At 42.6% G+C, this 23,178-nt stretch overlaps 2 protein-coding genes across 3 annotated transcripts in view; one reads left to right on the forward strand and one right to left on the reverse strand.

The window, feature by feature from the left end:
* LOC149307158 (isocitrate dehydrogenase [NAD] subunit alpha, mitochondrial-like) overlaps positions 1 to 2,016 on the forward strand; it is a 14,732-nt gene extending 12,716 nt beyond the window's left edge. For both annotated transcript variants that reach the window (XM_089538444.1, XM_089538443.1), the window contains exon 11: positions 180 to 2,016. In XM_089538444.1, coding sequence (XP_089394570.1) covers positions 180 to 263 — 84 coding nt within the window. In that variant the 3' untranslated portion in view covers positions 264 to 2,016. The remainder of the gene's footprint in view (positions 1 to 179) is intronic.
* On the reverse strand, positions 1,379 to 21,916 carry LOC149307159 (long-chain-fatty-acid--CoA ligase ACSBG1-like). Its single transcript, XM_089538441.1, has 13 exons — positions 21,769 to 21,916; positions 16,585 to 16,802; positions 15,902 to 15,990; positions 14,510 to 14,630; positions 12,447 to 12,527; positions 10,014 to 10,163; positions 8,027 to 8,203; positions 7,626 to 7,807; positions 6,697 to 6,927; positions 6,284 to 6,501; positions 4,934 to 5,073; positions 3,807 to 4,053; positions 1,379 to 3,339 (listed from the first exon to the last, which is right to left on the reverse strand). The coding sequence occupies exons 1-13, from the start codon at positions 21,884 to 21,886 to the stop codon at positions 3,263 to 3,265; spliced, it is 2,049 nt and encodes a 682-aa protein (XP_089394567.1). The 5' UTR covers positions 21,887 to 21,916; the 3' UTR covers positions 1,379 to 3,262.
* Between the last annotated feature and the right edge of the window lie 1,262 nt (positions 21,917 to 23,178).

Raw genomic sequence — 23,178 nt, forward strand, 5'->3', positions numbered from 1 at the left:
AGCTGGACTTATTTGAGATTTCATTGATTTCAGTGGAGGTACTTGAACTGTGATGAAATGGGATCCAGTGTTCCAGGTTGGAAGCCTGGAAAAATAACTGTAGTTGAAGTAAGCCAATTAAACCAGTCTACTTCATGAAACATAACTTGCATTCTTCTCCTCTGTCTTCTTTATTCTAGGTTTTGACCAAAGATTTGGGAGGCAACGCCAAGTGTTCAGAGTTCACAGCAGAGATCTGCCGCAGAGTAAAGTCAGAGGAATAAAACCTCTTCATATCATACTGATTCCAGTCACTCCTGATGGATGCTGTTACTCAAACTCATTCGCTGTCTGCAGAGTATTTCCATTTTGTTTGCCTTTCTCTAAGTCTAGAGGAAAGCAAACTTTTAAAGATGGCCCCTTTTTGTTAAATAAATTCAGCCCAAGGGATACTTGTGCCTGGTTTTTGTGCACACTTTCCAAATATTTGTCTTCCTTATTTATTACACTTTTCTTTTCTTGGTAAAAACAAATATCTGTTAGCAAATACTGCATGAAGTGTTCAAATGTCTTTGAAACCTTCTGCTTTTGGAAACACTGGATGTTAAGTCCCCAGACAACAAGAAGAGTGTGTGTGTGTGTGTGTATGTGTTTAAAAAATCAGGGCAGTTTTAAAGGAAGCACTACCTATTTGGGCAATCTATTATCCATGATGAATGTAGAAACCTTTTCAGTGTTTTAAAAGCACAAGACCTTTTTGTTAAGAGACTCAAAAAGTCACTATTAATAAGTACTTTCCATTTCCCACTGGCACCTGAAAGCTGTCCTTTGAAAGCATCAATAAAGACATTTTAAACTGTGGAAACATTAAATACGTTACAGCTATTGTAGATAAAATGCTAGATGTCCAAACTTTGGGGCTGAAGGGATACTGTTAATAGTAAAAGAACCAGATGTCCCATTAGACACACCTTTTATCACTTGCTCTGGCATCCTTCAGTGATATGTGGATTTTGATCTGCCGCAGCTTGAAAAGGGAATGTTAATGCTTTTCTGATTAGATGAACACCAAATATATGTATCTGAAGGCCTTTTCTATTGTGCTTGAAGTTATATAGATAATATATATGGTTTACATTTAAATGTTGCTATTCTGTAATTATTGGATTGCAAGCCACTCAAACAGAAGACAATTAAAACAGGCACTATATGTGATGAGGGATGTGTAGTTGCCACTAAAAACAGCAGCTCTGTATCTCCTCAATGATATTTAACAATTCAAAATGAATGGCGTGGCATCATTGTTGTGAAGGGTTTCTTTCTCCACCTCACACGCCACACAGCAGATGAAAGGTAACCAGAGGCAAGGAAATTTAAACCATCATGGAATTTTTCTGGAGGAGGAGATGTGGGGATATTGTGTCTATTGGCATCTGTACATTTTCCAGCATTTGCAGTTGCTGCCTTAGTAAAAGGAAATGTACAAATTGTTAGGCTTTCCCTGAAAGATGTTGGAAGTCAATAATTTGCTTTCCTCTGCGCATTATGTTGTGGGCATTGTGTGGCACAGATCTTGGCCATTCCATGCCCAAATTTCCCTCCATTGTGTGTGATGTCCTCCTTGTTTGTATCCAAGGGCTGATACAAAGAGGTACTTTTAAGCCTTTGGGTAGCCAACGGCTGCCTACCTTGCTGGGTTTTGTTCCCCGCGTGTTGAATAAAACCAGGATTGCTTTGCCTTGTCATTGCAGTTCCCTGTTGGGTGTCGGAATAACTAAGAGATAGTCATGAGAACAGTAAGGTTTTGGGAAGCTTGTTCTTTTTTCTTGTGTTTGCTTTTGCACTGAGAGATGTTTTGTACCATATAGTAACTCTTTCATCTCTCAACATGAGCTTCTCCGAACCTGGGAACAGAGCTTTTGCTTGAACTGAATCTGTATACTTTTGCTGCTGCTACTGTCTGTCTCTTGGATTGTACAAAGTGACTGGGATTACCTTTTGCGCACAAAAGTGAGGAATAAAGACCTCCCAAAGCCATATTCAGCCTTTGTTTTGATTCTTGTGGTAGAAACCTAGTCTTAAACCCTCAAACGGAACCAAGAGCTCCGGTACACAACTGCCCAGCACAAATCTTGCAATTGTGGCTTCCTTGGCCGAATCAATCTACCTGTCTTCCTCTTTTCCTGCTTCCTTCCTTTTTACCAAACATTATCATCTTTTCTAGTGAGTCATCCAATGTCCACAAGTACAGAAACTGAGACTTCTCCTTATGGTGAGATCTACCTAATTTATTTCCAATTTCATGGCATAAATGCAAGCTACATGCAATATAAACAGTCCCCTGGGGCTTAATACAAATTAGTAGGTTCACCTTCACTTGCTGAGGGACAACATTTTCTTCTAAAAATGTGCCTTATAACAAAAGTATCAAAAGCTGTGGTGGTTTGTGGTTTCCATGCCAGTGAATATGCCCAAGAGTTTCTTCTATGTTGGAAATCATAGTTGTCCTGGTGGGGACAGTCCCAATTAATCCTCCGTCTTCTCACTTTTGAACTCTTTCTAAAACGTCCTAATTTCTCTTTCCACTTTTGTCCTCAGCTTACTCCAGTTGGCGAGAACTGAATTTAAAGTGCCGAAATAGTTTGTATTCAGCTCAACAGGGAAAAAGCAACAGGAGAAGGTGGAGTTTTGGCCTTCCCAGTGGACTTGCAAAAGCAAACTGTTGCAACCTGACCAAGCTTGTTCCTCATTCTTTTCATCTTCTTCACTTTTGGCATTGACCACACTCTGATATGACTTGGCCACACATGGTTTTCATTTGTGAGATGTTGGAGGGTGTTGAAAGGATCAAGTGGCACCTTTTTGCATGGGTCATTTAAAGTCAAACCCAGAACTAATTCACCATTCCTTCAGATATGGGAGCCACAAGCCACCACTGTATCGAAGTAGGATGGCATGCTACCTGCACCATCACTTAAGACTATTTCAACACGATCGCTCTACTGATGTTCCATTTCGAGCATCTATATTCTACTTGCAAATCTAAATTAAATGGAATGTATATCGGGGTTTCAACCATCCAAAGGAATAGTATTCTGGAGTGATAGGCTGGAGACTAGGCAATGTTCTTCACATCTCTTCTCTGATGTTGCTTTCCAGAACAGAGGTTGCCTACGAAGAAACATCTCCCCGAGAATGACAGTTGCCTATTCTATTGAAGAAGGTGGTGGGATTCGCTTCATGTTCTAATAGAATTTGGAGAGCAGTCCCGCAGCCTTCATTTTTAATTCTTGTAAAAAGAATCTATTTCATCTTTGTACTTCTCGATAACGGCCTGCCGCTTTAGCTTCATTGTCGGACCTAAGACAGAAGAGAATTGACATTGGTAGGTGATCATGGGAAAGATCTTGGTGCAAACGGCAAATTTAAAAAGAAACTCCTGATTTTAGAAGATGAATTATATTAGTTGAAGGAGTGCTTATGAGCTGTGGCTCGTGGTCCAAAAAAGTAACTTTTTCAAGCCCTGGTTTTATATAGCCTTACTCAGATAAAGATGGTAAAGCAACTCACACTTGTGTTGTTGTGCCTTGAAATCATTTTTTTACACCCCTAAGGTGTAAACCCCTATCATGGGGTTTTCTTGGCAAGATTTGTTCAGAGGAGGCTTGCCCTTGTCTTCCCCTGAGGCTGAGAGAGTGTGACTTGCCCAGTGGGTTTCATGGCCCAGCTGTGAATCGAACCCTGGTCTCCAGAGTCGCAATCCAACACTCAAAGCACTATGCTATGCTATCCTTCCATATTATAAAATCAGCAGGGGGAAGGCTTACCAAATTCTCCTCCGGAAATGGAAAAATCCTTTTCTAAGATCGCCCATTTCTGAATGCACTGGACATTGGCAACTGCCCGCGAATTGACTCGGTCTATGCCTTCTTGAATGGCCCGATAGACAGCCTGATCCCTCATCCTTACAACCTCGGACACTTTAGCGGCTTGGCTTCCAACTTTCTGGCAGAAATCTCTAGCTTCTTGGGTCAGCGCATCTGTAGGTTCAGATGTATCGGGATCTACTGCACACTGGAAGAAAAAGAGGGAAACGTGAAATCAAGTCCAGCCTTCCAGGGGGGCATTCACAATACAGAAATAACAGAGTGAAACCTGGTTATTTTCTTGCCATTCACACTCACCCTGAATGCACTCAGTGCACTTTGCAGGGGACCTACACAAAAACCCACTTATCCTGGTATATTCAACTCTTCCCTTAATAGCACCATACCACCCTAAACACATCTAATATCTGATTTTGGAAACTACACAGGGTCAAGCCTGGTTGATATTTGGATAGGAAACTGTGATGGATTTGCTCAGTGCTGAATCTACAAATGGGCAAAAAGGGGGGAATTCTCCCAGAAATCCTAGACAGCCGTGGGGAGTCAACTCTAACCATCTTGGATCAGGTGGACTCCAAGGTTCTGGTAGCTTCCTATGTTCTCCATGTCATCTTCCCAACAACCCTGTGAGGTAGGTTAGGTTGACGGTGGGGGACTGGCCCAAGATCACCAGTGAAATTCATGGCTTAATGGAGGACAAGAACTTGGATCACTCAAGTCCCAGTGCAACACAGGGGACTGGGCATTTTGAAAGAGCCAGTATAGTGTAGTAGTTAGAGGTAGGACAGGAACCATGCAGCCCTCCAGAAACTGTTGGACTGCAATTCCCAGCAGCCCTAGCCAATGGAGACAGTGGTGAAGAATGCTGAGTGTTACAGTCCAACAACATCCAGAGGAATGGTGATTCTTATTGGAATCTCAAGGCAATCCATGTCTTCCCCAGTTCCTCACCAGTAGTGATGGATAGTGAAGGAAGTGCACCTCTCCTGCTCAGCACTGAGCAAATCCGCCACTGAACAATGCATGTGAACGAGCCTCAAATGTTTCATCCGGCTTGCTCCCTCTACCTTTAAAGTCAGTAGTATGGACAAGAACTTCTTCTGGTCTCCAACCAGCATGGCGTTGCTAATAAGCGGCAGTTCCTTCTTGACGGCATCTTCAATGGGGATCGGAGGCACATTTTCACCCCCGGCTGTAATGATGATCTCTAAGAAATGGAAAATACATTGCACATGTAGTTCAGTCACACACTAGAAAGAGCATTTCTAGTGTGTGTGTATTTGATATGTGTATATGGATGGATAGAGAGAGAGATAGATCACCTGCTGGGATCCTAATGATGATCAGTCCTCGCTCTTCCCACACCATCTCTAAAAATATACAGCTTGCATTGCAAGGTTGCTCCCCAAATCATGTTTTGTTTTACTCTCTGTTGAGTGTGTGTGAATTTCAGCTTTGGAAAAAAATCTGGCAACACCATGTGAGTCACGATGCGGGCATCCTTGAAATGTGGTATTGATGTGACTTCTAGCAAACCGCCAAGAGGAGGCAGGCCAGGACAATTCACACCGATACTAAGTTAGAACTGGAGAAATGCAAGGTAAAGACTAAAAGGAGGAGAAAGTGAGAAGGTATTCAGTTTGGAGACCAAGATCCTAGGGTTGCCAAGTGTTCAGAATACCAAAAAAGGAACCACTAAAATTCAGCTGTTAACAAGAATGTCTGCTACCTAAATACCAAATAAAAGTCTTGATTTCGGTTAAGTGCTTCTAAGCAAAATTAACACATGCTCAGCCCTCTGTATCTATGGATTCTTTATCCACAGATTCAACCATCCAGGGCTTGAAAATCTTTTTTAAAAATATAAATTCCAAAAAGTAAACCTTGATTTGGCCATTTTATATTGGGACAGCATTTTATTATGCCGTTTGTATTTAATGGGACTTGAGCATCCATGGATATTGGTTTCTGCAAAGGGTCCTGGAACAAAACCTCAGCGGATACCAAGGACCCACTGCTTTGCCCACATTTTGAAAACATTACGGTACTTTATGATTCGAAATATCCCTGTTTGGTCTCTCTCAATGCATCGTATCAGTGCTCAATAAGATGACCATTTTGGAGCAGTTTAGATTTTGGATTTTCAGAGCAGGGATACTCACCCTGTAGGAAAGCCAAAATATATATACGTAGATGTGACACATTCAATCGCACTGACTTCCACTGTAACTAAGAACAAAAGGATTTTTTCAAAATTTCTCCTCCTTTGAACAATAAAGAAAAAGAAAAGAAAGAAATGTCTCTTGTATTGAACTAAATGGAAACTACCAGGAAGAAAAAGAGAGAGAACATTTTTAGCCTAGCACCTGCTGAGAGAGAGAATAAATACTTTGAGATACAGCCAAAAGGCATTTCACCTTTTATTCTCCCGGTGACATAGACAAATCCATCCCTGTCTATTTTCCCAAGGTCTCCAGAGTGAAGCCACCCATCTTCATCAATGGCTTCCTTGGTCTTGTCCTCCATGTTCAAGTAGCCCATGAAAACAGTCCGTCCCCAAAAGCAAATCTCTCCATTGCCTTCTTCATCCACGTTCGCCAGCTTCACTTTGCAACCTGGGACAGCTTTGCCACAGCTGCAAGAGAAAAAGAAAGGAACGGTTCCAGCAGCAGCAAAAATAACAAATGAAACCGTCTGGATTAATGGCGTACAAACCACTATTGTGCTCTGAATTCAGTTTGCAACTACTAGGACAACTGAGAATGTAGAACAGAAGATGGTTAACTGGGGCCTTGGCCATCTTGCTGGAATAAACACCGCAAAAGGTTACCTGTCACGTCGGTGGACATATGGCCCGGACATGCAGTGGGGCCCGGTGGTCTCGCTCATCCCATACGCTTGGTATAAAGAGATGTTCAGGCCCAGGAAAAACTGCATCACGTCGGATGGGAGAGGCGCCGCTCCGCAGAAGTGCTTCTGACACCGAGAGAAACCCAAAGCGTTGCGGATTTTGGCAAGGACCAAAGCCTCAGCCAGCCTCATTCGAAAGGGCTTGAGATCACTAAGGAGCACAAAAATGGAAAGCGCATGAAGAAACTCACAAGAAACAGCAACCGTTTTTAAGGCACAAAAGTAAAAAAAAGTGGGATAGGATATCATTAGGGCTGCCAGATCAAGACTATCTACAGAGACATAGCTGGTTGTGTATAGAACTATATTTTCTGTGTTTTCTGAAAAATTTAACAGAATTGACATTTTTATTTAGGTTTAAGATGGAAAGAATTTCACCTTTATTTTTTAAAAAGCTGTGAATACTGTCATCCCTCCACATTTGTGGATTTGACTTTTGCGGATTTGACTATTCACAGATTGTATGTTCTCTCTAGGAATAGCTAGGTCCTCCAGTGCAATTCTATGGTCAACTTTAACCAAAGGTCTCACTGAAGGACCTAGAGATTCCTACAGAGAACACTCCGCTAGGCATTTGTAGCTCCTCCAGTGCAGTTCAATGGTCAAGGTCTGGCAGATGTTGACCACAGAGTTGCACTGGATGACCTAGAGTTTCCTAGAGACGTGTTCTCTCAGGTAAAAACATAATGTTTTTGTTATTTGCGGTTTTTCCACATTCCAAGGGCCCTGTGCCCCTAACCCTAGAGAATGTAGCGAGACCACTGTACTTACGGAGAAAGAGAAAGGTACAGATTTTCCATCCACAGACCTAACCTGGAGATGCCTTTTCCTTCTTTGTTTTCCTGTTACCTGTTTGAGTAGCTCAGGTTTCGTTCCAAGCTGACCGACATGGCCCAGGAAAGCATCTTCTTCTTTACAAACCCAGACTGGGAAGAGACATCCTTGATCTTCTCCATGATCTTCTCCCATACCCGGGGAACCCCCATGTGCGAGGTGGGCAATGCTTCTTTCAAGGTGTTCACCAAACCTCCCTGCGAAGGGTGAGAAACCAACATTACAAATGGAAAAGTGCAGGGAGCGCCGGCTAAGCTTGGCTTGACTACTGCCTAAATCAGGGTCAGGGAATCGCGGCCCCAACGTTGCAAAATTTCCCGTTTTTGGATAGACAGTGGTCGTGTTGGTTTTAGCGCATCCTCCCTCTTCCCACATCAGTTAATCGATCCAATTGTCACAAAACTCCACACAGAGACCTTCAAGGCGTCTGGCTCAGCGAAGTAAACCAGCTCTCCCCATTTGATCCCAGTCCAGAGGTCATATATTTGGGCCGCAATGTGGCTGAGCGGAAGGTAGCTGACGATAGTCTCTTGCTGGATTTCGGCCGGTTGCATGTCGCCCGCCCGGCTGGCATGCGCCGACGTCCAGGTTATCTGTTCAGATGGAAGCGCAAAAGTTAGGTACTGGAGCCGGTTTGATTCATTTTTAATCCTGTTTGACTTTGATCATCGTGTATTTACGGTTGTAGACCAAAATATGCAGTACTATTAGTTACGCCAAAAACTCATAAAATTCATAAAGCATAGCTTTCGTAGCAAAGAAAACATGAAATAAAATGAAATTTTATAAAAGACTTTATAAAAGGGATTGTTAGAAAACACATATTTCCGATGGTTTCAGGAACTGAGATGAAAATAATTTTATGGTTGGAGGTCACCACAACATGAGGAACTGTATTAAAGGGTCGCGGCATTAGGAAGGTTGTATAAATAGAGAAGCTTTCTAACCTTTAGATAACAGATGTCACTTATAAAGAGGGACACCTGCCATGCTGTCCACATAGCAAAATAGCCATCTATAACAATCCAAAATAGCCATGATGTAAGAAGAGGAAGCTTTCTGGCCCATGAGACATACGACAACAACAAAAAGCTGAGGTCAGTTGGGGAGAAGAGATTGCCAGGAGGTTGCTTTCTGCTCAATCCCAGCCTTTGGAATCTCCTCCTAAGCATCTAAATACATCTTCTCACATCATCAAATGTGAGCAGAGGGACGGACACCTCTGAACCGGACCAGAGAAAGGGGAACGTTTTTTCGTGAAGTGGGCATCGGTGCACACATGCAAGCAAAGGATGTTTTCCAGTGCGAAGGGAGAGTTTAAAATAGCCTCTTTGCAAGCAGCTGGTCCGCAGAATAGAAATTACTCAGAGGAAAAGGACCCACTAAGGATTTTTGTAATATATCCACTATCCTTTTATCTGGGATCACAGCAGGTCACTTTATTCAGGCTGCCTGGAAACATTTTGCCGATCAGCCAAAGAACAAGATGGCATCCCTCTCTATGTTTCTATGGTCCAAAACACTCTGCAGAAATAATCCACTTTGAGACTGCTTTAACTCAAAGCTGTACTTTTGTCCGACGTTTGGCCTTCTCTTTCAGAAAGCTCTGGCAACACAACAAACTACAATTCCCAGGATTCCATAGCATTGAGTTGAAGTGGTCTCAAATGTGTTTTTTTACTTCTGCAGTGTGTTTTGGAGCAATGTCACTGTAAGTATTCTTTAAAAAATGGTCTCGGTTGGAAGTTGAATCTTACTTATTTTAATAATAATTTAACGATGAGTATTTTAGCATCAATAATTAGCATCAGTATTCTAAAGAATAAATCAATAGCAACTCAATATTAAAACCAAATAAATAATAATATTTATTAATATATTAACGTTAATATATTTGAAGTTGAAGGCATTCAGGGCCGGCATCCATCGTTTTTTGTGGGGTTTTCGGACTCTTCTAGAACATGGCCACATAGCCCGAAAAACCCACAAAAAACCCTTTTAATATATATATTATTTTTATAATAAATATATTAAATAATAATAATAATAATAATAATAATAATAATAATAATAATAATTGGAGAACCAGCAAGATTGAGCATTGGACTAAGACTTTGGAGACCAGGGCTTTAATCTCCGCTCAACCATGGAAAGTCTGGGTTTTAGTCCAAACATTAAAAGAACTCTCCAACTGCTGGACTCTAGCAACTTAAATAGCTTCAGGACCTTGGAAAGCTACTTCAAAGTTCAGACTAGAACCCGGAGCATATTCACTGCCCTACTGATAGTTCTTGAAAAATAGCTTCCTACCCTCTGGCCATGACTGGATCTCTTCTATTTAAAAAGCATGAATAAACTTCTTCCATTACATCTTGGCATACGAGTAGCCCCAGGAATACCTACATTGTCATGGCTCAGCATGGCTCCTTTTGGTTTCCCAGTGGTTCCAGACGTATAGATCAGGACGCAGCATTGATTCGGCTTTTGGGAGCGAATGATCGCATCAAGCTCTTGGTCCGGTATCTCATTGCCTAGCTCCATAAACTCGTCCATCTAGAGAGAAGGGGAGAAGGGACATTAGCAAAGCTATCTGCCAATGCAGCAAGTTCATTGCACAACCTATGAAAACTTCTCAAAGAGGTGCTCTGTGAACCATCTGCTCCTGGACCATAAAAGATTTCCAGGACAGAAAGATACTGCTGTAGCCAACAGGTACATTGATCCCTGGTATATTAGAAAAATAATTGTTGGTCCGTCACATCGAATAGCCTGAAAAACACTGTAGAAATGGAGTCTCCTTTATCTGGAATTCCAAAATCCAAAACTGGGTGGCCAAGATAGTGACATTTTTGCTTTCTGAGACTTCAGTGTATATTATTATTGTTGTTGTTGTTGTTATTAACCAAGTTTTCAGAAGTTACATTCTGTCCTTCTTTAGACTATCTGCTTGTATTATAAGTAGGTATGATAGGTTTGCCTTAGGGTCGCCATCAGTCGGAAACAACTTGAAGGCACAAAGCAACAACAGCAACACGGAAGCTTAAAATGTTGTTATTTGCCATCAAGTGGACTTCAACATATTGTGGTCCCTATGAATGTGATACCTCCAAGGGCACTAGTTATTGCAAGCAAGACAGCCATAACTTTCTTGACCGAGTCAATATTCCTATTTTCCTACTGCTTTCCCCATTATCGTCTTTTCCAATGAGTCGCATCATGATATGTCCAAAGTACAACAGCCTCAGTTTAGTTACCTTTGCTTCTCAAAATGAAAGACTTGCAAACTGTGTTCATTTTGGAAGGAAAACCCAATGGGATCTGGTGGCATCCACTGTCACGGGGGAGTTTATTATGCTGGGGCTAATTTCAGCATTAAAGAGAGGTTAAAGTGCGTGTAAAGCATCCCGCAAACAAAGCGAAATTGCGCAAATAAAGTCATATCAGATATGCATTGTTGCTGAAATCCTGAAAGTAAAAAGATGAGCCTTGATACTTCTTTGTGACCACTTTAACGGCGGGTTTTGTGCGACATCGTGTGAAATCGCTTAACATAATTACGCGATATTTCCAGGATATTCACTGGATAAAGCCCTGATCTCCTTCGTGTGATAAACTCCAGAGGTGGGTTGCAATATGAACTTTAAAGGTGTTAGACAAGGCACTATACCCAATCCCTAGAAATAGGTTTAGCCCTTTTTGGAGAGCTCCTTTGCAGTTCGGACAAAAAAGAAACAGAAACGGGTAATTTCCCTGCTGACATTAGAGCCATCAAACATTGTGAAGCTGAAGGATTTCACGGCCACCGGCATCCATAGATTTTTTGTGGGTTTTGGGGGCTGTGTGGCCATGTTCTAGAATAGTTTTTGCTGATGTTTCGCCAGCATCTGTGGCTGGCATCTTCAGAGCAAACCCACCAAACATTACTGGAGGGATTGTACGGATAAATGTGAGCTTGGCCTCCTTCTCTGTGGAAGACAGAATGAAAGAGACAGAGCCATTGCTTATGATGGGTCAAGGATTTGTTCTCCCCCATGTTGGCATTTCATGCGCTGGAAGTGTAAATCCCCTCTTGTTCCCAATTGCCTGGGTGCTGCTGTATTCTTGGCTGGAACTTGCATTGGGATAAAGTTTCCATCTCCGTAGACATTCAGTACTACTATCCGCAAAGGTTGGCTTGGATCCAGAGAGCTGTGTGCATGAAAGGAAAAGAGCCACCCGGCGCTTCCATGAAGCCTTCTCCAAAAACAGCTCAGAAGAATGTATGGAAAGTGTGACGCTCTAGGCATGTCCAAAGGATGCCAGGCTGGCTCAGGAGGCTGCACCCAGATCTCACAAGTCGTCTAACATCATTGGATTTAGTTTTCCATGTGCATGTATGTGTTGCGCAAGAGTAGAAAACCTTGGGCCAAGGGTCTGGTTCCAAGACAACCCCCCCCCCCATGGATATCAAAACCTGCCGCTGACTGTACTTTTAAATGCAAGGGATAGTAAAATGTCCCTTACATAAAATGGCAAAATTAAGGCTTGCTTTTTGAAATTTATATTTTTTAAAAATATAAAAATATATATTTTCAATCTATGGATGCTTGGATCTGTGGGCAAGGAATCTGTGGCTATACCTGTGGATATTATAGCATTTTAAACAATCTTGGTAAGTGGCAAGAGTCTAAGTGTTTCCCCAGACTTCTCTCTCCGGCTTTCTCATCTATATTTATAACATCACATAGTGGAGTCACAACTGTTTTAATCAGGTTTCAGATAGATCAGTGACAGGAGGGGATGCATAAATCAAATTAGCCATGGCAGGAATTATTTGCAGGGTTCATGCTCACGTACCGTATACAAATTGGGACGCTTCTCCAGCAACGGACCCTTGTACATCACCACTGCTTTTAGATGGGGCAAACGACTCCAGATCTGTATCATGTTTAAAGAAAACAAGCAAACCAACTTGAAGCATGGGTGATTTCAATGAATTCCAAAAGCTAGAAAAGTGTAATTTAAATATCCAAACCCTATAAGCACACCTTCCCACATTTCACGGATTAAAACAGGGACAAGCAAAAGTTATTAAGGGGGATCAACAGACAAACTAGAAGAGGCTGCAGCAGTTTGCTTTCGCTCCATACTCCTTGCATTTGAGCAAGTAGATTAAGGCTGCATCCGCACTGCAGAAAATAACCCAGTTTGACACCACTTTAACTGCATTGGTTCAATGCTATGGAATTATGGGAACTGTAGTTTTGTCCGACATTTAGCCTTCTTTGTCAGGCAATTCTGGAGCCACAACAAACTGCACTTCCCATAATTCCAGAGCACTGAGCCGTGACAGATAAGGTGGTGTCAAACTGGATTATTTCATCAGTGCAGATGCAACCTAAGGGGCTAGTCAGACTGGCCTTAACAGCCAGTATGGGGGCCGAGTCAGGGCCTCACAACACACGCCCCAGCTCCACCCCATAGTGCAATGACACCGCACACCACACCACATGGCACGCAGTGTCACAGTGCTCCTCCAGTGCTGTGTCCATACAACGCAGCACTGAAGGAGCACCATAAAGCCATGCGCTGTGGCTATTGCACCCTTTGCAGGGTGCAAAAAGGAGCTGCTTTTTGCAGCTCCTTTTTGCGCATTGCAAAGGCCAGGTCAGGATTGTGGTGTGTGGTTGCTGTGGCCCCGATCTGGCTATTAAAGGGGTGGCTGCATGCTGCCGCTTCAGGGCTGTATGTACAACCCCTTCATCTACAAAACCTTATGCTACAACGTCTTTCCCTCAGTTCGTCTCAGAGGTGCTACAAAATCCCTTTGCAGACAGACCTGCATCGAGCATAGCATCCAAGTCAGAGCAGATCTGAGGGATTTGGTCCTCACAGTGGTGTGCAAATTCTTCACAATAGGATCCCAAGTGGTTTAAATACCACTCTTGTGGGGCAGAGTATAAAAGGCCCCTGACTACTCCAGATATCTCCACTGGATGAAATGGTGTGGATGCAAAGGTGGCAGTGGAGAAGGATGTCTTCACTGCCACTACTGCTATGGTTAAAGCTTTCCAAGGATCTCTACCCTGTCTTTGGTCAGACTCACTTAAAGTCTTCTGCTATCATCAATCTAGTCTCTGTCACACTCATTCCCTAGTGAACCAAGGAGTTTATCACACGGGGGTTTTCCCGTACAGAAATGGGGTTTAAAGCAGGGAAATCCCTCACAAGTGGGATCATTTTCACACGACGTCGTGTATTAACACGTACACAAAGTGACGAAATCCTGCAAAAGCGGGAACGTTTTCACACCACGTCGTGGGCATTTAGCATTAACGCGAAAATAAACCCGCACAGAAAGTGGACGAAATTGGCCGCTTTATACTTTCAAAAGTAAAAAATGGCCGATTTCGCCCACTCTCTGTGTGGATTTATTTTCACGTTAATGCTCAATGCCCCTTATGAGTATGAAAACGATATATATTGGGTCCCAACTTGGGAGAAAGGCAGGATAAAATAAAATAAAATAAAATGTCCACTGCCCTGGCCATTTCCCAATTCCAGACATTGGCCAAGGTTTTGGCATCAGAAACCTCCGCATAAGGGATCCATCCAGATCCATAAGCCTCCTGAGATGGACCATCATCTCCTCACCCTTGCAGAGTCTCCAAGTTCCAGTGAAACCCCATCCAGTAGTAATCTGCCCATAACAACAGAACTATAGAAAGTTCCTCCTCAGCCAGAACATCATCCTCTCACCCCAAAAAGCAAGGTCCAACATGGGTTACATGGGTGGCCCCATGACGCACTCGTGGCTGTCATGGAGAACATGAAGTCCTGAACTGCTCCCAACCAAGTGGGGATTTTTAACGTAGGCAATTTTCTGGCAATAGAGAGATCTTACCTTACAAGCCCCTCACCTGTGTTATTTTGTCCAGTTGCTTCTGGTTTTCTACCACAATGACATTAGCTCTGCAGTCGTGAGCAATGTAGTGGCAAGCCTCAGGAGAGCTGGTTGTGTAGATTCCAGTCACAATGCCACTGGGACCAGGAATGGGAGAGGAGGGAAGACATTTTTCAAAACGAAAGAAAGCATCCCATCCTATGTGTGTTGACGGTGGGGCACTAGAGTTGGTGTCACCAACAGAAGTAGCTCATGGTGTCACCACCTCTGATGGTGTCACCTGGCGCAGCCCTCACCCCTCGCACTGGATGTTAAATTTTCATCTTGACATGGCATAGGCCATTTAGAAGAACCTGGGGAAAGTGTCTTTTCTGGACTACAACTCTGAAGTCGAATCCCATTCACAGAATGCAACGCTTAAAATTCTTCCAGGGATTATCCTTTAACTGTGACAGAGTTGCTGTGTTGCAGAAAAATCTGTTCGTTGTACAGGGTAAAATTACTGCAGCATAGCTATGCTTGGAATTATTAATCTATTAACATTAATATATTTGAACTTGAAGGAAGTCTGTTGACTACATAGCATATCATTAGCATAGAGGGTCACACATTACTGTACTTTGCATAGTTACTCTGGAGTTACAGAGTCACAGTAATGTGGAAGAACCTGTTCTCCTTGTAACATAAAAACTATGTCAGTGCAGCTATCCTGGGGTTATAGGATCATAATGTTGTAGAAGAACCTGTTCATTTCATGCCATACAATTACGCCAGTGTTCCTACACTGAAGCTACAGGGTCATTTTAAACAATTATTGTTATTGTGTGCCATCAAGTTGTTTCCGACTTATGGCAACCCTAAGGGGAAACTACCATGGGACATTCTTGGCAAGATTTGTTTTGTCAATGCCACCCTCTGAGGCTGAGAGAGTTTGACTTGCCACAAACCACCCAGTGGGTTTCCAAGGCCAAGCTGGGATTCGAACCTAGGCCAATGCCCAACCACCATACCACGCTAGCCCTATGACCGGGTCATAGTCTTATACATCTGTCGAACAAGAGTCGATCCAACCCTGGCACCTGATGCTAAGCACCACACTTCTGGAACTTCCTCAAGGCTTGTGCTTACAATTTATCCTGGCACAACCTGGAATAGGATACTCTCATACCCAACCTCCAAGAAAATTCAACCATTTATAGCAAAACCATTATAGGAGTCAAAGCCCTGAATCCCGCAACCAACAAGATCACTGGCCAAGGCAGCTGGAGCATCCTGGGAGTCAGAACCCAAAGAGATAACATTTTTCCCAAGTTCGGCTATGTACATTTCTTGTCTCAGAACCACAGGGTTAGATAGGCTCTGACCAGTGTTGGAAATTAATGCTGTGCAATTTCCCTCCAATCCTTACCCAGCAAAAACAGTTCCGACCGCTGAAATGAACCATTCTGGAGAGTTGAATCCCAGGATTGCAACGCTGTGGAATCGTAGGAGCCCAAGCTTTTTTTTTTTTTTTTTGGGGGGGGGGGGAACAAAGGAAGGGTAAGAGAAATCAAATGTTACTTGCAGAAGTTCCTTTAAACACAAGATAAGATTTGGCCGGCTTCCTGCCTTCTCTTTTGGCATATTTATTTATGTATGTATTTATTTCAAAGATTTATCTCCTGCCTTTCTCCCATAATGGGATTCAAGGCGGGTTGCAATAATTTAAAAAGGCAGGAGTACCAAAGTTTAATCATTAATAAACATGATTAATATTAAAATATTAATAGGTTACTTGTTCAGACTACAATTCCAAGGCCATTTGGGGAGTACTGTAGTTCCCAAAAAGTATCTTTTCCCAATTGTCTTTTGGATCTACCACTGTCTTCCTCTTCCTTGTCCCACTGTAATTCTGTACCATCTAAATGTCCCAAAGCCATGGCGGTTAAAGCGGTGTCAAACTGCATTAGCTCTACAGTGTGGCTGCAGACACAGTCACATCAATGCACCAATGCACAATTTTTAATGATACAGAAATAGGAGTTACAAAAGGGGAGCATTTTGGATATCCTGCCTCCTCTCCCTCTTTCTCCCTCCCCTGTCTCTCTTTACCTTCAAAAAGCTCTTGGCTGCTTTCTGGGAAAGTCGGTAATACTCGGCGAAGGTGATCTTCTCCCATTTCCCCGCCTTTTTGCTGGCCATAGCATTGAAGGACCCATATTTCTCGAGGGATTCTTGGAACATCTGATGAATGGTGACCGGCGTCTGAGAGCAAGAGGAGTCTCGCCGCAGTTTCACCAATCCGTCAGCCGACGTGGTCCAAAGGGATGCTGGCGGAAAAGAAGCATCTCAATTTGTTAACCAACACACCTGCAAAGTTCAGATCCCTCCCCTGGTATTGCAATGCAGCATGAGCACACTTTGAGGTACACTGCTTCTGAACATGTTCAATGCTATTTAGCTCTATATCAGGTTTAGGCAGGGCTGGGCTATCAATGTGTCAATGGAAGCAATTGCTCCAAGCCCCACACTAGGTAAGGGAAAAGATGTAGTTTGCTTCTTAGGCTGCGTCTGTATTGAAGGAATAATGTAGTTGGACACCGCTATAACTTTAGCTTTACAATGGGCCCTTGTTATCCGCTGGGGTTTGCTTCCAGGAACCCTCCGTGGATAACAAAATCCGTGGATGCTCAGTTCCCATTAAATGCAATGGTATAGCAAAATGGTGGCCTTTATCTAAAAATGGAAAATCAAGTTTCGCTATTTGGAATTTATACTTTTTAAAAAATGTTTTCAAGCAGTGGATGCGTGAATCCATGGATAAAAAAAAATCCGTGGATAAGGAAGGCTGACTGTATTCATATCCTGCATTTGTCCCAACATAAGACTCAAGATAGCTTGTGTGTGTTGCTTGCCTTTAAGTTATTTCCAACTTACAGTGACCCTAAGGCGAACCTGTCCTGGGGTTTTCTTGGCAAGGTTTGTTCAGCGGAGGTTTGTCATTGCCATCTTCTGAGGTTGAGAGAGTGGGACTTGCCCAAGGTCACCCAATGGGTTTTATGGTCAAGCGGGAAATTGAACCCTGGTCTCCGGAGTCATAGTCCAACACTCAAACCATAGTAATGTATCTGTCTTGTTTCCTGAGTTCTTTATCTCTGAAACTGTGGCAGTTGACCACATTAAGCTCTCCCACGGTGGCTTACGACAAGGCTAAAACAAAATAAAGCTAAACACCTGGTGAGCAAAATGGTTTTATAGTTTTTTGTGGGTTTTTCGGGCTCTGCAGCCATGTTCTAGAAGAGTTTATTCCTGACGTTTCACCACCATCTTTCTCTGAAGATGCCAGCCACAGATGTGGGCGAAACGTCAGGAATAAACTTTTCTAGAACATGGCCACATATCCTGAAAAACCCACAAAAAAACTATGGATGCCAGCCGTGAAAGCCTTCGACTGCACAAAAAGGGTTTCAGATTGTAAGATTTAGATTTTAGATCCTTTTTTAAATTGATATTTTTAAACAAATTTACAAAAACAATTTCGACATTAAACATTTGAAATTGCTACTACCTCCATCAACACTGCCACTTACATCATACAAAGTACTGAAACATACTTGTATATAAATATAACGTAAATTTGTATTTTAGTCTTTTCCTTATAACTGAAAAACTACATATCTGAACATATGATCATAAAATTGACTTTCACATAGAGTTCTTCCGGAGAGGCCTTATCTTGTAGATTCATTCTATCCTCCATTTAGATTTAGATTTTAGTTTCCTGTTGTGGGCAGGAACCGTTTTGTTTTCATTGACCTGCAAATGGCACGGGGAGTAAGAGTATATAACGCCTTTTGATGAAAGGTCATCATCCATAATAACTTTAAAGTGGAGAGTTTGTTTTTGTTCTGGCCCATAAATAGAGAAAAATGGCTCAAACCACAGTCAAGAGACTGGCATTGAGAAGGTGATTTGAATGCTTTGTGGCTCCGACTTCGGGGTTTATCAGACAAGGGAAATTGGAAGTATAATCCAATGGCAATCTGAACGCAATCATGGGGCTTCACATTATTGTGTGATAGACTACCACATGCAATTTTGGGCAATGGCATGCTATTTTTGGGCAATGGGGAGCCAGTTAGAACGCAATCCACATTCACATAATTGCGCTAAACTAGCGACTTTAAGTGAATGCGTTCTGGCCCCACTTTCTTTTCATTCAAATTTAAGAGCAATTCCTTCCATTTGATAAACTCCTTAGAAAACTAAAGCAAAGTTCATTTTGCCAGCCTTGAGTGAGAACACAAATCTCTCCAAGAAAGAAAGACGGGCATGGTTTGGGCTTTTGCTGTCGAGCCGTTCAAAGAGAAAAAGAGGGGGAAAGGAGAACAAATTCAAAAGAGAACTCAGGCCACTTTGCCAAAACTACTCTATGTGATGGTTCCTGCAGAGCTTGGAAGCAATGGCAGGGATCTGGAGATGCTCTGTCCCTCTCCAAAGTAACTTTTTGACTAAGGCTGCCAGATTTCAGGGCTTGGTTCTGAGTTTTGAATTTGGTGGGTCATCTCCAGGCGGGAGACAAGGGAGCAAACTCTACAGCTTTGCTGGGCTCAGCTCCAGGAAAGAGGAAAGAGCAATGTGCAAATCTCCAACTCAGCCACTTGCTACTATTTCCAAGGTTGACTTGTTGCTGCAATGTGCAACAGCTTGCAAAGACACTTCGGAGGGTAGCATTCACAGGAATAGGCTGCAACCACGCTGTGAAAATCATCCAGTTTGACACCACTTTAACAGCCATGGCTGAATGCTATGCAATTCTGGGGGTTGCAGTTTGTTGTGGCACCAGAGCTCTCCATCAGAGAAGGCTAAATATCTCACAAAATCCCATAACCTTGAGCCGTGGCAGTTAAAGTGGTGTCAAACTTTGGGAAAGATGTTGTAGCAGAAGCTTTTGTAGATTAGGTCTACAGCCTTTATCCTTTGCTGAGTTTAACTGAGTACAAAATACTTTTCCATTTTGAGCTCATTTTGCAGCAATTAGAGTAAGCTGAAGGCAAAGAGGGAAAGTAGGAGTAGAAGAGAGAAACTGGGACATTTTAAAGGCAGCTGAAAAAGTGGGAAGACAAGGGATTAATCAGAACCGTCCCAGCCAAATTCGGACTCCTTGGAGTGTATGGTTACACGATGAGAAACCTGGGAGTTATAATGCAATATTATTATTTTTTCCAAATTTATTAACCACTTGCAGTTATGTCAGGTTTCGTGTAGCAGCATCCTGTTGTATTTCCAAACAGGACGGAGGCTCTGTTTCCCCCATTTGGTCTATGATCTCTCTCTCTCTCAATCCATAATCAGAGAAAAACAAAAGCTAGCCAGCTGCCAATCCCTGCGAAAGAAAGCATCTTTTGTGGAGGCGAAGAATGGGTTTTCTGTGGCTAAACATCTGCAGGCAAGATTTTCATGGAGCGCCGCCATTTCTTTCCTGTGGGAACATGGGGCCGCTGTTGAACTTTGTCATGACAGAAAATAAACGTAAAAGGAGTCTTCCTCTTTAAAGCCAGGGCTGCCTTTTAATTATAATTTACAGCGATGCCTCTGAAATTGTGGATGCACCTACATTGCAGAAACAATGCCATTTGGCACCACTGCCATGGCTCCATCCCACAGGATCCTGAGATTTGGCATTTGGAGAGGCACCAGCTCTCTTTGGCAGAGAAGGCTCAAGACGTTGTAAAATTACAAATCCCAGGATTCCACAGGATGGAGCGACAGCACTTAAGTAATGTCAGACTGCATTATGTCTACAGTGTAGATGCACCCTAAATAACTCCAAGGCATTATGGGTATATATTAAGGCAGGTAAATTCCAATTGAAGAAAAGGACTTTTTAAAATTTATTTACATGGCCACAGAGCCCGAAAAAACCCCAAAACCCCAATATCTGGAGTTGTTTTCCACTCCATTTTCTTTTCCTGGTGCCACTAGTTCAGGAAAAGGCAGAGGCCCACAGCCGTGGTGCAGTTGGCGTCTACGTTTCCGGGATCAGGGTTGCCAGATTGAAAAATAGAGAGGGTTTTCAGTCTAGCAATTTGGCCTAAACTTTTAATGGCTGTGTAGAAAAAGGGATGTTTGGCAGGTCAGGGGCATCACTAAGGGGGTGCATGGGGTGCGGATCACATTGGTGTGAAAAGGGGCTACCTTTCGAGTCTGATGGCTTGGTTGGCTAGCCGGAGCTGTACTGTTGGGGATAAGGACAGGTCACAAAAGTCGCACAAAATAAAGGGAGAAAAAAAGGAAGCCAGAAAAGCCCAAAACATCCCACATTCAAAGAGCCTGAAACCTTTTTTGCAGAGGGTTTGAAAGAATTTGCTCTGTAGAATGAATTGTCAAATCTCGATTGTCTCTCTTGGCCATTTTCATTATTGTTCAAAGAATATACAGTGGACCCTTGTTATCTGCTGGGGTTTGGTTCCAAGATCCCCCGTGGATAACAAAATCCGTGGATGTTCAAGTCCCATTAAATATAATGACAGAGCAGAATGGTGTCCCTTATACAAAATGGAAAATCAAGGTTTGATATTTGAAATTTATACTTTTTTGAACATTTTCAAACTGTGGATGCTTGAATATATAAAAAAATCTGTGTATGAGATCTGGGCCGACTGTATGTTCCAGGGGTAGCTGTTTGGGCCATGCAGTAAAATACTGTACTCATACTGTATATACTCATACTGTATACTGTACATACTGTATACTGCATGCATACTGTATATACTCATGTATAAGTCTAGAAATTTTAGACAAAAACACCTGAGTCGACTTATCCATGGGTCAATCTAAGGGCTGTACTTTAACTCTTACCAAAAAGGTTTCACTGACTTGTTGCCGCAAGTCAGTGAAAGGTAATCTGGTGAAAGGTAATCCGTCCTGGAATCACTGATTCCCCTTCTATTTTCTTGTCCGTTCTTCTTTTAGCATAAGCACAAAGACTTATGTCTGCTGAAATTTTGTATGTTCCTTGGCATTGTTTTCCTTTGCTTTCCTGCAGGAAACTTTGCTATGTTACGTGCCCCAAAGTTTTACCCTCGACTTATCCATGGGCCAGATCAAAAGCCATGATTTTGGCCCCAGAACCTGGCCTCAACTTATATATGAGGTCAATTTATAGTTAAGTATGTACGGTAATAAAATAACAACAACAACAACCACATCCTATACTTTAAATGGTTATGTAGAAGAGGGACGTTCAGCAGGTCTGGGACATTACTAGGGAGTGCACATGGTTTTGCTTCTTACCTGGTTGCTTGCCATTGGAGATTCGTCGTCTGTTGAGGCACCAGAGCTCTCGGACGGAGAAGGCGAAACACCTCACAGAAAAACCTACACTTCCCAGAATTCCATAGCATTCAACCATGGCTGTGAAAGTGGTGTCCAACGGGGCTGTTTGTCCCGTGCGGATGCAGCATAGGTCTCCAAATGCGACTCTCTGAAGAGCCTTTGCAAGCTGTCTTTGCAACAAGTCTACGAAACCTTGGGAATTGTAGCAAGTGGCTGAGTTTTCTTTTTGCCCCTGGCTTTTTTCCTCTTTCTTGGAGCTGAGCCCAGCAAAGCAATAGAATTTGCTGCCTTATCTCCCGTCTGGAGATGACCCATAAAAACTGGAGACGCAGGGCCAGGCCCTGGGGGACTTCCTTGTGTGATAAAGAAATTCCCTCTTCTCTAAAACCCTTACCTTGAATAGGTGTCCTCTCTGGTTTATCTTAAGGCAACATCATCAGAGTGTTTACATTAAGTCAACCTCATACATCCCTCCCTATGTATATTTACCTAAGGGATCTTCTTGGCCTGTCCCAAAATCTTCTGAGATGTTCTGCCCTTCTGATGAATTCCTGCAGAAGGGAAAGAAAAAGGAAACGTCTTTGGTATTTCCAGATGCACATATTCTTTAAAAATCGTATTGCTTCAATGGGGAATTGAATGGAGGGTTGGTCCCTGCTTGCTTTGACTCTTTTGAAAAGACTTGCACACCAGATTTTGGAGAGGTCAATATTTCATCCACGTCCGTGGTTCAAAAGTCGTAAGATCTTACTGCCTTAGCTTTGCACGAATGTACATCTTATAGGCATATAATTTCAAAAGAAATGTGGATTTGGAAATATGATCACCATATTTAAATGTATATTCCTAGCCCTTGTTCATATTCTATATACAGCGGGTCCTTGTTATCCGCTGGGGTTTGGTTCCAGGTTCTCCCGTGGATAACAAAGTCCGTGAATGCTCAAGTCCCATTAAATACAAAGGCATAGCAAAATAGTGTCCCTTCCATAAAGTGGAAAATCAAGGTTTACTATTTGGAATTTATACTTTTTTAAAAAATGCAGCTTTGTGCCTTTCGGGTGGCCTGTCAAAGGTATCACCGTAAGGTGGGAGGAGGGTTGTTTCTTTGTTTTAGTCTGATATTATTATTATTATTATTATTATTATTATTAGGTTTTTGTGGATTTTTCGGGCTATGTGGCCATGATCTAGAAGAGTTTATTCCTGACATTTCACCAGCATCTGTGGATGGCATCTTCAGAGAATGCTTATCTGAAGATGCCAGTCACAGATGCTGGCAAAATGTCAGGAATAAAACTCTTCTGGAACATGGCCACATAGCTCCAAAACCCACAAAAAACTATGGATGCCAGCCATGAAAGCCTTCAA

Source organism: Sceloporus occidentalis, unplaced genomic scaffold (genome assembly GCF_023333645.1).
Source record: "Sceloporus occidentalis isolate IW3139 unplaced genomic scaffold, rSceOcc1.0.p SCAF_9, whole genome shotgun sequence".
Lineage (NCBI taxonomy): Eukaryota > Metazoa > Chordata > Lepidosauria > Squamata > Phrynosomatidae > Sceloporus > Sceloporus occidentalis.

Excerpts from the sequence above, each read along its gene's own strand:
- LOC149307159 (XM_089538441.1), bottom strand. The coding sequence starts at position 21,886 with ATGGTTGAATGCTATGGAATTCTGGGAAGTGTAGGTTTTTCTGTGAGG. Across the intron at positions 14,631-15,901 it reads GTCGGAACTGTTTTTGCTGG|TGGCATTGTGACTGGAATCT; the intron begins GTAAGGATTGGA and ends TCCTGGTCCCAG. Across the intron at positions 5,074-6,283 it reads TGTCACCGGGAGAATAAAAG|AGATCATCATTACAGCCGGG; the intron begins GTGAAATGCCTT and ends TCCATTTCTTAG.